The sequence below is a fragment of the Nycticebus coucang genome, chromosome 6, assembly GCF_027406575.1.
Source record: "Nycticebus coucang isolate mNycCou1 chromosome 6, mNycCou1.pri, whole genome shotgun sequence".
NCBI classification, from domain to species: Eukaryota; Metazoa; Chordata; class Mammalia; order Primates; family Lorisidae; genus Nycticebus; species Nycticebus coucang.
In genome coordinates this window covers 80,657,570-80,669,786 of record NC_069785.1, presented here as the reverse complement: position 1 = coordinate 80,669,786, position 12,217 = coordinate 80,657,570, and the positions used below count along the sequence as shown (strand labels likewise).

At 36.5% G+C, this 12,217-nt stretch overlaps 1 protein-coding gene across 6 annotated transcripts in view; it reads left to right on the top strand.

Annotated features, from left to right (window-relative positions):
* The window catches only part of UBE2Q2 (ubiquitin conjugating enzyme E2 Q2), a 58,196-nt gene that overhangs the window by 27,810 nt on the left and 18,169 nt on the right, over positions 1 to 12,217 (top strand). For 5 of the 6 annotated variants that reach the window (XM_053594201.1, XM_053594198.1, XM_053594200.1 and 2 more), the window contains 4 exons: positions 1,009 to 1,149; positions 3,333 to 3,417; positions 4,798 to 4,858; positions 5,648 to 5,738. In XM_053594201.1, coding sequence (XP_053450176.1) covers positions 1,009 to 1,149; positions 3,333 to 3,417; positions 4,798 to 4,858; positions 5,648 to 5,738 — 378 coding nt within the window. The remainder of the gene's footprint in view (positions 1 to 1,008; positions 1,150 to 3,332; positions 3,418 to 4,797; positions 4,859 to 5,647; positions 5,739 to 12,217) is intronic. The other variant, XM_053594202.1, reaches the window with a different exon arrangement.

Here is a 12,217-nt window from a genome sequence, read left to right as displayed (position 1 = left end):
CTGTATAGTGTGTTTGTGTAAGAGCAGATAAAATAATAGGGGAAAGGAGGGAACAGAATCAGGTAATTAAACATGTTGGCTTAGAATTATTCAAAAAATTTTTTCTGACTTTTTTTTTTTTTTTTGTAGAGACAGAGTCTCACTTTATGGTCCTCGGTAGAGTGCCATGGCATCACACAGCTCACAGCAACCTCCACCTCCTGGGCTTAAGCGATTCTCTTGCCTCAGCCTCCCAAATAGCTGGGACTATAGGCGCTCGCCACAACACCCAGCTATTTTTTTGTTGCAGTTTGGCCGGGGCCAGGTTTGAAGCCGCCACCCTCGGTATGTGGGGCCGGCACCTTACTGACTGAGCCACAGGTGCTGCCCTTTTCTGACTTCTAATTGGAAGAGTCAGTATATGCTTACTACAGAAAATTTGGAAAATAAGGAAAAGTATTAAATGTCTCAGAGATAACAAATATTAACATTTTAGTATAAGTCCTTCTCTTTGTCGATGTTTATTTTGGTATAATTGAGATTCTGTATATTTTGTATTCTGATTTTCATTTCAAAGTTTTTATTGATACAGAGAAATAATTATGCTATATTGTTTGTTCTGTGGTTGGTTGTAAGATTGAAATGGGCATTTTTACGCCCAAATCTGTGTTGATAACTTAGACTAGTTTCTTAGATTACAATTCTAGGATTGAGTAGGGAACAATTACGGTTCTTGATCCCTGCTGCAGTTTCAAAAGTTCTTATATGAGACTTAAAAGATGACTTACGTGAACAATTATGACTTTGTAAAGCTATTAAATCTGCTTTACTCAGAATCTAGGTTTAAGTAAAATACAGGATATAAAAGAAGGGAGCCTTTTTGAGTTGAATGTGAGGATTTTTTTCCCTTCTTCATGGAACAGATATATTCTTTCTTTACTGTTTCCTGTTGAATCAATAATTTAACTTTTGCATAAGAAACTACTGAAAAAAAGTAATTTGAATAAGGTAATATTTTTCCTTTTGTAGGATATAGAAGACTTAGATCACTATGAGATGAAGGAAGAAGAGCCTATTAGTGGGAAAAAGTCTGAGGATGAAGGTATTGAAAAAGAAAATTTGGCAATATTAGAGAAAATTAGGAAGACTCAACGGCAAGACCATTTAAATGTAAGTGTGTATAAATACTGTTTCTAGAAACTGGACTTCTGTGGTTAAGTAATCATCATTAACACTGGGCAGTTCGTTAAGATACCAATCTTGGGCCTTCTTCCTCTTCCTTACCTTAGTGACAGGAATTCGGTCTAGTTTCTACCCTGTTCTGCTCTTCATATCCACCTGCTGGCCCCTGTATATGTCCTTCGTTTTGAGGGTGTTTTCTCTGCTTACTCTCCTGCTGGATCTGCGTATTCCAATTGAGTCTTTTCCTACAAAGTACATTTAAATTCTTTTACCTTCATAAAGTTGACCCTTGGTCTGGCCCATCTTGACCCAACCAAGAGTAATTTCTCTCCTTTTTTTTTGACTGGGGCTGGGTTTGAACCCGCCTCCTCTGGCATATGGGACCAGCGCCCTACTCCTTTGAGCCACAGGTGCCGCCCAATTTTTCTCTTTTGACTTAAATCCTTTTTATGTGAAGCAGCAGAGACATATGAAATGAGCACTGAATTTGGTGGCAAACACATCTTTGGTGGCTTCAGTTTCTTCAGCTCTAAAATGTGGACAATACGTATCTTTAGGATTATTGCTGTGAAAAATGAGAACAAGAAATACATAAAATGCTCAGAAACATCAGATGGTAGTCTGGCTGTCTGTCTGAACTTCTTTCTTCCTTCCTTGTATTAGTTATGCAAACCCATGCAATCTGAGGACCTGTTTTAGGCACAGCTTTTCAAACACAGGGAATGGTAAAAGTAGATACCAAATCTTGAAAACTTAGTAGATTATTCTCCCTCCTTCATTCTTATTTAGTACATTAATTTAATTGGTTAATTCTTTTTAATGGAACAAAGAAATTTAGCCAATCCTATATCTTGATTGTTAAAAGATTTGTGGCATCTAGATTGATGATACTTTGCTTTGTCTTGTGATCATTTCTAGTTTGTATGAGTTGTAATCAAAACAGCTGTAAACTGTTGAACACTTTCATATGATGTACTGTGCTAAGTGCTTTATTCTCATTCAGTCTTCATAGCCATTGTATGAAATAAGTACTCTTCATATTTTTTTTTGGTTTTTGTTTTTGTTTTTTTTTTTTTTTTGGTTTTTGGCCGGGGCTGGGTTTGAACCCGCCACCTCTGGCATATGGGACCGGCGCCCTACCCCTTGAGCCACAGGCGCCGCCCAGTACTCTTCATATTTTATAGATATGAAAAAAAGGATTTAAGCCAGTTCAAGGTCACATAGCTAGAAAGCAACATCTTTTTAACTTGATTTTTTTTTTCCCCCTCCTCAAAGTATAGGGCAGCTGTTAAAATCTCTAATTTCATGTAATCAAAATTTAACATAATCAAAAACTAGTTTCATTTATATTCAGTTAAATGGGTCATTTTCATCTTTAGAAAAGTCCCAGCACTAATAAGAACTAAAGCCAAATGCACGTAGACAGATATGTTTCTTAATATGTGAACTAGACTGTCAGTGGAACATTCTTGCTTGTAGTTTTATTAATGGAACTCTATTTTAGTTAACATGTGATGAGGGTCTTCAAGTGTTGATGGGGTTTGAAATAGTCTAACTGAATTCCATGCAACCTGGGTGTTGCAGAGTCCATGGTGATCTGGACATGTTGGCTAGACTTTTTTTTTTTTCTTCTTCTTCTAGATGCTAAGAAATAGCAAATGAACCAGACTTATCCCCAGGTTAATATTCCTCTTAAAACTTCATAATCCTCCATTTACTTGAACTTAACTTTTTTGACTTTATAAAATGTCGAGTGGTAGGCCAGATATAGTGGCTCAAGCCTGTAATTCTAGCACTGTGGGATGCTGAGTGGGGAGGATCCCTTGAGCTCCAGAGTTCGAGACCAGCCTGAGAAAGAGCAAGATCCCATCTCTACTAAAAAAAAAAATTAGCTGAGCCTTGTGGTTACCTCCTGTAGGCCAAGCTACTTGGGAGGCTAAGGTGGGAGGATCACTTAAGCCCAGGAATTTGAGGTTGCTGTGAGCTAGGCTGATGCTATGGCACTCTACCCAGGGCAACAGAGTATGAGACTCTTTCTCAAACAAAACAAAACAAAAAAACAATGGAATGGTGGTCCATTTTTAAACTGTAAACTTTTATATCAGATTAAAATACCTTAAATCTTTACTTGACTCAATAGACCCTGGTAAACAGCAAGTTTTGTGTTTCAGGGTGCAGTGTCTGGGTCAGTACAAGCCTCAGATAGACTTATGAAAGAGCTCAGGGACATATACAGATCACAGAGTTATAAAACAGGTAAGGACCTCTGGATCTCTGCTGTTCCTGTCGTGTTATAGATCTCTGTTGTTCCTGATCTCTTTTGTTTTCTGTCTTTAGGTAATGTCGTTTCTTATAACTGGACAGAAATGGAAATGTTTTGTTTTATTTTAGGGATGTGAAACTCAAATGTAATCAAGCTCCAAAAGATGTTGGGGATAAGATAGGATGAGTTTACTGTTCTATTGGATTTTTAAAAAAATTGTTTTTATGCATATAATTCTTTATCTTCTGGCAAAAGCATGAGTAATATTGCTTTGGAAAGTAAATAAAAGATGATACACGTATATTTCATTGTACAAAGAACTATTGCCAAGTTGACTTTTATGATATCCCCCTTCTTTTTTGAAATCAGTATAATCAGTTCTTATTATAGAGGTAGTTATGGTATAGGGTGGGTTTTAAACATTTTTCGTTTCATTATTTGAGTTGAGTGCTCTTACCAATAAGACTTTGAATATAGTGGAATCTCTCTTAACTAGACATAAAATTCCCTCGTTGTTACAGTGATTCTAGCAGTGTTAAAATAAGACAAAGAGCCAAACTTTAACTTGTTTCAGGAGATAGCATTCTAACCCATTTAGGAGTCCTCAGAATCAGAATTGTTAAATTAGAATTGTTAGAACTTGCTTAAAAACAAAACCAAGAAAATCTATGCTTTATAGAGTACAAGATAAGCCAAACTTGTTTGAGTTTTTAGAACTTTGGGTATTCTTACAGTTTTTCTTATAGAAGTCTAAAAGTTTATCTATAGAAATCTAATAGGGTAGAAATATTTGAATACTGGTTTTATGTTTAAATGTTAAATAATCACTTGTTTCAGCATTGTTTACAATAGCAAAATTAATAACCAGATATTGGGTTAAATTAGTTAAATTATTAGTTAAATTAGTTAAAAATTAGTTAAATCATTAGTTAAATTACAGTAAATTCATAAAATAAATTACTACAGAGTTATTAAAAAGATCAAGAGTAGATTGATATAAATTGGAAAGATAGAAAATTGAAGAAAGGTTGTAAAACAATATATGTAGAAAGAATTCCATCTTTATAGAAATGTTTATATGTACATAGAAGAGAAATCTTAGGTACATAGGATTTTGTGTAATATATATTTTTTCATTTACTCAAAGCTAATGGTAGGCAGTTTCTTAACTCATTAAAGAATCCTCTTAAGTGATTATTTGTTAAGGGAATAAGATACTCTGCTCTGGTGTTAAAATATTTGCAATATAGCTTAGTTCCATGTTTTAATAGCAAAATGTCTAGCTTTTGTTGGATATTCATTGTATACATTTATACCAGAGTAGTAATTATCTGATGAATGAAGAGTAATTAACATGCTCTATATGTTAACAGGGATTTATTCAGTGGAACTCATAAATGACAGTTTATATGACTGGCATGTAAAACTACAGAAGTAAGTGGGTTTTTTTGTTATCTCACTCTTTGCAGTGGTACTACATAGACTATACTATCACAATGGAGTATTTTTTTCTCTTAATTTGATATCTTTACTTTTGCTTAAAACTTTAGATTTTGTTTCTATGGAGATAGTTCTTAGATTGTTAAAATGTGCTGTTTCTGAGGCTTATTAAGTAAAATGAGAAAGGAGGCGAAAAGAGGGACCAGTCGTAGGATAAAATGTTTTGTGGAATTAGTAAAACAATGGGAACTTAGAAACAAGCATCTTTAGTAACTTAATGATAACCAGTTTATATTTGAAATAAGGGATTTGAGTAGGACCTATATGTACAGGGTGTCCATAAAGTTTGTATGCAATCTAAAATAGAATAATTGTAGACAAATTTAGATTTTATTAGTGATTTAACTTTTTGTTGTCTTGTCCATAGCAAATTTCATTCCTTGAACTCCTTTGCTAATAATACAAATTTAGGAAAGCATATTAAAATTTTTTTTGAGTTCTTAAGAAAAATTATATACACATGATTGTTTTATTTTAGAATGACTGCTAACTTTGATCCCACTGTTAGAATAGAGTACTGAGACCATTTACACATTTATTCCCAGGGAGCTTGAGGCTATAGGGACCTGTTTTTCCTGGGGCAGTAGAGGACTTTACACCTCCTTTGTCTGGAATTTGACCTAGGGGCTCTGTTTTTAGCTCTTTGATTGGTTCATTTTTGAGTTTAGTAAGAAAAATTCTCTGACTTTTTGTTTGAACTGTTTTTTGTTTTGTAACTCTTAGGGTTGACCCAGATAGTCCTTTGCACAGTGATCTTCAGATCTTAAAAGAAAAAGAAGGCATAGAATATATTTTGCTTAACTTCTCTTTTAAGGTAAGAAAATAGTAATGGGTCTCCATATGGGAGTGTATATTTGTGCAGTGCTTGGAAAACAATTTGGTGTCATTTGGCTCAGGAATTCTTGTAGACATAGTGTGCTCTGTAAGAAATTGAGTACTTAAATATACCAGTAGTGTGTTCAGAGTGACTGTTAAAATAGCCCCAAATAGAAAATAACCTGTGTTTGTTTCAATAAAATGGAGAATTGGTGGTATTCATAAAATGGATACAGCTACATGCAACAAGATGTATGAATCTTGAATACACTGTTGAGTAAAAGAAACCAGATTCCAAAACCTGTTTTTTATAATTTCACTTCTTTAGAGTTCAAAAATACGTAAAACTAATGTTGATTAGGGCATGCATTCTCAATGGTGGTAATATTGGTCTTAGCTGCTAACAATGATTTGTCCCCCAAAGAGCCAGAGAACAGAAACAGATAGCAGTATGTCTGTGGTGTTAAAATTTTGTGGGGCCAGGGGGATGGAATTAGAAAAAATTTCTAAAAAGGCTTTCTTGGTGGAGCCAAGAAGGGATGAAAAACACTAATTTATGGATTCACACTTTGGGGGGGACAGTAAAACTATCAAGAAAAAAAGATGTGATTACCATAGAGGTTAGGATAAGGAGTGTGCCTCCGTGGCAGTGAGGGAGTTGGGAACTGAAAGGGACATCTGCAGGCTTCTGTCATACCAACTGTAATCCATTTCTTGACCAGGGTGGTGGTTACATTGGCATGTACTTAGAATATCTTGTTCAGGTGTACCTCTGTATTTTATGCACTTTTCTAAATTTATGTGTTATATTTGATAAAGTATTTTTAAGATGCTAAAAAAAGTCAAAAGAATAGCAATGAAATCTAGATAACATGTTAATGATTTAATATGAAAGCTGGATAAAGTGTAATGGTTTAAAGTCTACAGATATGAGATATTTTGAAGGAAAACAAAGATATAAAAGAACACTTTACTTGTACTTATAAAAGAATTGTTACAATTTTCTGAAAGTTTCTTATCTTTTTTTTGTGCATGTCTGTCTTGTGTGATGACATAGCTTATGATTGAACTTTCTTGAAATCTCCCAAATAGGCGTGTTTTATTACTGTAGGGACTACTATGGGTGTCAACTGGATTGTCCTCCTAGAATAGGGATCTGGTCTATGTTTACTGAAATTGCTAATGACTGTGTTTTTACTGATTCGTGTGGTGGGAATGAGTGAAACACCCAGGCCAAACAGAACAAACAAAAAATATTGGAAAAACCAGGAAGGTAACTTTCTTTTTTAATACATTAAATCACATTCTCATGTACCCAACACCAAACTTAAGAAATAGAACCTTAGAGGCTGAGGTGGGAGCATCACTTGAAGCCAGGAGTTCGAGACCAGCCTGGTGGCCGGGTGTGGTGGCTCACGCCTGTAGTCCCAATGCTGTGGGAGGCCGAGGCGGGTGGATTGCCTGAGCTCGGAGGTTCAAGACCAGTATGAGCAGCAGTGAGCCAGAGTAAGACCCCGTCTCTACTAACATCAAAAACAGCCGGACATTGTGGTGGGCATCTGTAATCCCAGCTACTGGGGAGGAAAGGGGAAAGAGCATCGCGAGAGGAAGAAGAAAATGAACAACAACAACAAAAGAGTACTTCAAATGAAGAAGAGTGAACAAGCAAGCTGAAACTAAAAATAAAAAAAAAAAATGTAGCCAGTCACTGTGGTGTGCCTGTAGTCCTAATCACTTGGAGGCTGAGGTGAGAGGATCACTTGAGCTCAGGAGTTCGAGGTTACAGTGAGTTATGATCACACCACTGTACACCAGCCGGGGTAACAGAGTGTTTTTAAAAAACAAAAACAAAAATAATCTTACCTGTACTTTCAAAACCCCTCAGGTGCCCTTCCCCTGTGACTTCCTTCTGGGAAGGGTATCTTTAAGGAAATGTGAAATCTTGGCCAAGAAATGAGAGGACTTGTGATTGCAGGTAGTGTTTTTATTATTTTTTTCTAGTCTAGGTACAACTTCAGGCAGGGAACAAGGTGGATGGCTGAAATTCTGTTGGATTTGCATTTCTGGAACATGGCTCCTGATACCAGAAAGAAGGGCCTTTTCTGGGGTTGGAGTATTTCTTACTATGCCTGGGAAGAATGTGATTGCCTTGAGCTAACTAACCTTATGAAGAAGACCTTAAACTGAATTGCCAAGTCATTAGTAGTGGGATTTACATACTTTGGAGGATAGCAGGTATGCCTCAGAAAGAAAGGTTCACAGGAAGGAGCCAAAACAATACATATTTATATCCTCAGATGTCCGCAGTAATAACTTGAGAAAAATGGAACTTGAGGATTGGGAATGGGGGCAGGAGAGAATGGGACAACAGCTTGGCAAATCCATTTTGCTATGCTTTTAAGGAAACATTTTTCTGACTGAATTGAATTGTGAAGTAGTACTTTAAGAAGGCTTTCTTCAGACAAATTGAGGCTCATTTAGAGACAGGGTTGGGAAGAGATTCTTTTCCATGTCCTAAGGTAGCTGATAAATTGTGGCTTTGGAGAAAAGAATGTGGAGAAAAGACATACTCAGTCTTTCAAATAGTCGAAGACTAACTTGTCTTCGACTATTTGAAAGACTGGGGCGGCGCCTGTGGCTCAAGGAGTAGGGCGCCGGTCCCATATGCTGGAAGTGGCGGGTTCAAACCCAGCCCCGGCCAAAAAAAAAAAAAGAAAGACTGAGTATGTGGAAGTATTAGTTTGTTTCATTCATTGTTGAACATAGGGTGTAAAACTAGAGCTAGTTAAGTCAAATTATAACAAGACTATTTTCAATTCAGTTTAAGGAAGTGATTTGTAACTATTTAGAGCCTTCTGGTGTTGTAGTCTTTCAGAGAGAAAATCCTTAAGAAGGCCAAATACTGGGTGGTGCCTGTGGCTCAAAGGAGTAGGGAGCCAGCCCCGTATAGTAGAGGTGGCGGGTTCAAACCCAGCCCTGGCCAAAATCTGCAAAAAAAAAAAAAAAGAAGCCAAAATGTAAAATTTTTTTTTCCTGAAGAATTCCTTTTCATTTCTATAAAATTTTGATTACTGAGTTCCACTGTACAGAGTTTATAGAATAGAATTCCCAGGTTTCGATGTAGAAAAGTTATTCAGAGCTACTTAAAATGAACATAGTTCTCACATAACTCATTGATGTGAGGCTTTGTAGTCATTGATTTGGCATCACATAGGTAAAGATCTAAATAATAGGAGGTTAAATGAGTTTTACTTTACCAAACTTTGCATCTGTTCTTTTCATTATGTCTGTTAAATTGTAGATAAAAGGTGAGCTGCTTGTTCGAAAGTGGATTGTAACAACTGTCATTAAGTTGGGATCTTGTGTGGGTAGATTTCTTTTTCTAACTTGCAAAATCTAAGATTATCCACTTTAGCCATCAGAAATATGCATATCATTCTGTTAGTAGGATTGAGTGTTCATAACTTCTGTTTCTCAAAATCTTATTTGAGGGTTAAAGATTCTTAGCCACTTTAGCTATAGTCAGTTCATTAATGGAAAGGCTCTTGTTCTTCTGGAAAACTTTAGTTCCCAGGCCTGAGAATTTGAAAAAGAGAGTTGTGTTGATAGCCTAAGATGTAGATGATGAGGCTTCTTTTCTTTCATATTCCTCTCTTCGTACACTTTTATCATGTCTGATGGTCTTTGTCTTTTTTTCTTTTTTCTTTTCTTTCTTTTTTTTTTTTTTGTGGTCTAGTCTCACTCAGTCCTCCTATGTAGAGTGCCATGGCATCGTCATAGCTCACAGCAATCTCAAAGTCTTGGGCTCAAGTAATCCTCCTGCCTCAGCCTCCTGAGTAGCTGGGATTACAGGTGCCCGCCACCTGGCTAACTTCTATTTTTGGTAGAGATGAGGTCTCTCTCTTGCTCAGGTTGGTTTCGAACTCCTGAGCTCAAGGAATCCACCTGCTTTGGCCTCCCGGAGGTGCTAGGGTTAAAGGTGTGAGCCACTGTGCCTGGCTGTCATCTTTGTCTTTAATTGAATCAGTTAGTCCCTTGCTTTTAATGTTATTTCATTGATATTTAGGTGTAAATCTACAGTTTTTAGGCAGTTTCTATTTCTCATTCTTGTTCCATGTTCCATTTTCATTTTGGGGTTATTACCCCAGTTTCTCACCTCTATAGTCTTAGTAGTATCTTTTTTTTTTTTTTTTTTTAGACAGAGTCTTACTTCGTTGCCCTTGATTGAGTGTTGTGGTGTCATAGCTCACAGCAACCTCAAACTCAAACTCTTGGGCTCAAGTGATTCTCTTGCCTCAACCTCTGGAGTAGCTGGGACCACAGGGGCCCATCGCAATGTCTGGCTATTTTTAGAGACAGCGTGTCACTGGTTCAGGCTGGTCTTGAAACCATGAGCTCTGGCAATCTACCCACCTTGTCCTCCCAGAGTGCTGGGGTTACAGGCATGAGCACCACGCCTGGCCTTGTTATGTTCTTCTTTATTGCCCTACATTTGGAGTATGTGTCTCTGACTTGTCAAATCTAATATAAATTTGTTAGCTTGAATGTTTTTCTTTTCCTTGTCAATGCAAGGACCTTAGAACACTTGGAATTGATGCACTCGCTGCCAAATATGTGCTATTACTGTTACTGTCATGCATTTCAGTTCTATACTTACAAAAAACCCTACACAGTAATTCTTACATAATCAGTCAATATCCACTTAGATATTACATGCATGTTTACTCTTTTCATGTTCTTTTTCCTCCATGTTTACACCTGGGATCATCTTTCTCCTGCCTGAAAATACTCTTTGGTATTTTTTTTTTTTTTTTTAGTGTGCGTCTGTGGATAGAAAAATACTTGTATTTTGTTTTTGCAGAGTATTTTCATTGAGGATAGATTTCTAGGTTGGCAATTCCTTTCTTTCAGCATCTTGAAGATAATTTTCTTATCTTAGCTTCTACTTTCTCTTGAAGGGATGATTAAATCTTGTGAAGTCTTTGATCAGTTTTGGAAAATTCTTAGCATCCATATCTTCAAATATTGCTCTGCCCCATTCTTTTTCCTTCTAGGACTCTGTGTATGTGATAAGCCTTTTCTATACATTATCTTGTGTCTTAAATTCCTGCATTTTCCACCTTTCTAACTTATTTTCCAGTTTACGGAATCTCTCAAGTTTCTGCTGTGGTTAATTTCATCCATTAAGTTATTAATTTCAGTTGTATTTCTAAATGTCAGAATTTCCATATGGTTCATTTCTATAATTTGCAGTTCTCTGCCAGGTTTTCCATCTTGTCTGTCTTTCCTAGTACATATTCAGCAGTTGTTTTAACTGTTATTTTGGTCCCTGTGTCTATTGTTGGTGCCTCTTGTTTTCTGATCGTGTAGTCTGTAAGTCTCATGTAACTGATTATTTTTAGGAATAGATATTACATATGAAAAATCATAGAACTAATTTGAAGCCTAGCTGATCCTTTTCTCCAGAGAAGATTTATGTTTGGGTATTAGCAACCCAGGATTACTTCATTCAGTTGGAGTTGACATGGTTTAAAGCTGGACTTCGTTGCCTCTTAGGGCAGTCTGCAGTTTATCCTTCAGAGTCCCAGCCTAAAGTGTTGGGAGACTTCTCAGGGCCTCTCTTTGGACCCTGAACTCCAACTTTTATCTCCCTGTGGGTCTATGAGTTCTACTTGGTTTGTGAACTTCTTATTTCTTTCTTTTTTTTAAGGATAAAAAAAATTTATTCTTGTTAATTTTCAACATTACCAATACAAAGGGTGATACATTCTGTAGTTCTTGGAAAACATTTTCAAGCTGATTTTCAGTAATATCAGCAATCATGTCTGTTATCCTAATTTTCAAGTCTTCTAAAGATTGAGGTTTGGTTGAACAAACATTAGCTTTCACATGTCCCCATAAAAAGAAACCCAATGGAGTTAAATCTGGTGAATGTGGAGGCCAGGAAAATGATTCACCTTTTCCAATTCATCTGTTAGGGAATTTCTCATGTGTAACATGCAAAGCAACGCAACAAGAAGTATCATCTTGTTGGAACACTATATTCTCTATCAGTCCTGCTTCTTCAAGCTAAGGAATAAATAATGTTGCAGCATTTCTAAATAGTTATCACCATTAACACCCCCTTCAAAAAAGAAGGGCCCTATGACTCGATTTTTGCCCAAAGCACACTACACATTAACTTTGGGAGAATCTCTTTCATGTTCAACAGACTCGTGGATTTTCAGTTCCCCAAATATGACAGTTATGCCTGTTGACTTTGCCACTAGTGTGGAATGTTGCTTCATTGGAGAACATCAAATTACTGAAAAATGCATCATTGCTAAGGTTTTCATTGAACTGGTGACAGAAAGTTGTGCATGATAATCCTCTTTCTAACATTTGATGCACTTGAATTTTGTATGCTTTCATGTGAAGTCTTGTCCGCAGAATCTTCTGTACAGCAGACTTTGGAAGCCTCTAGCTCTTAATGACTTT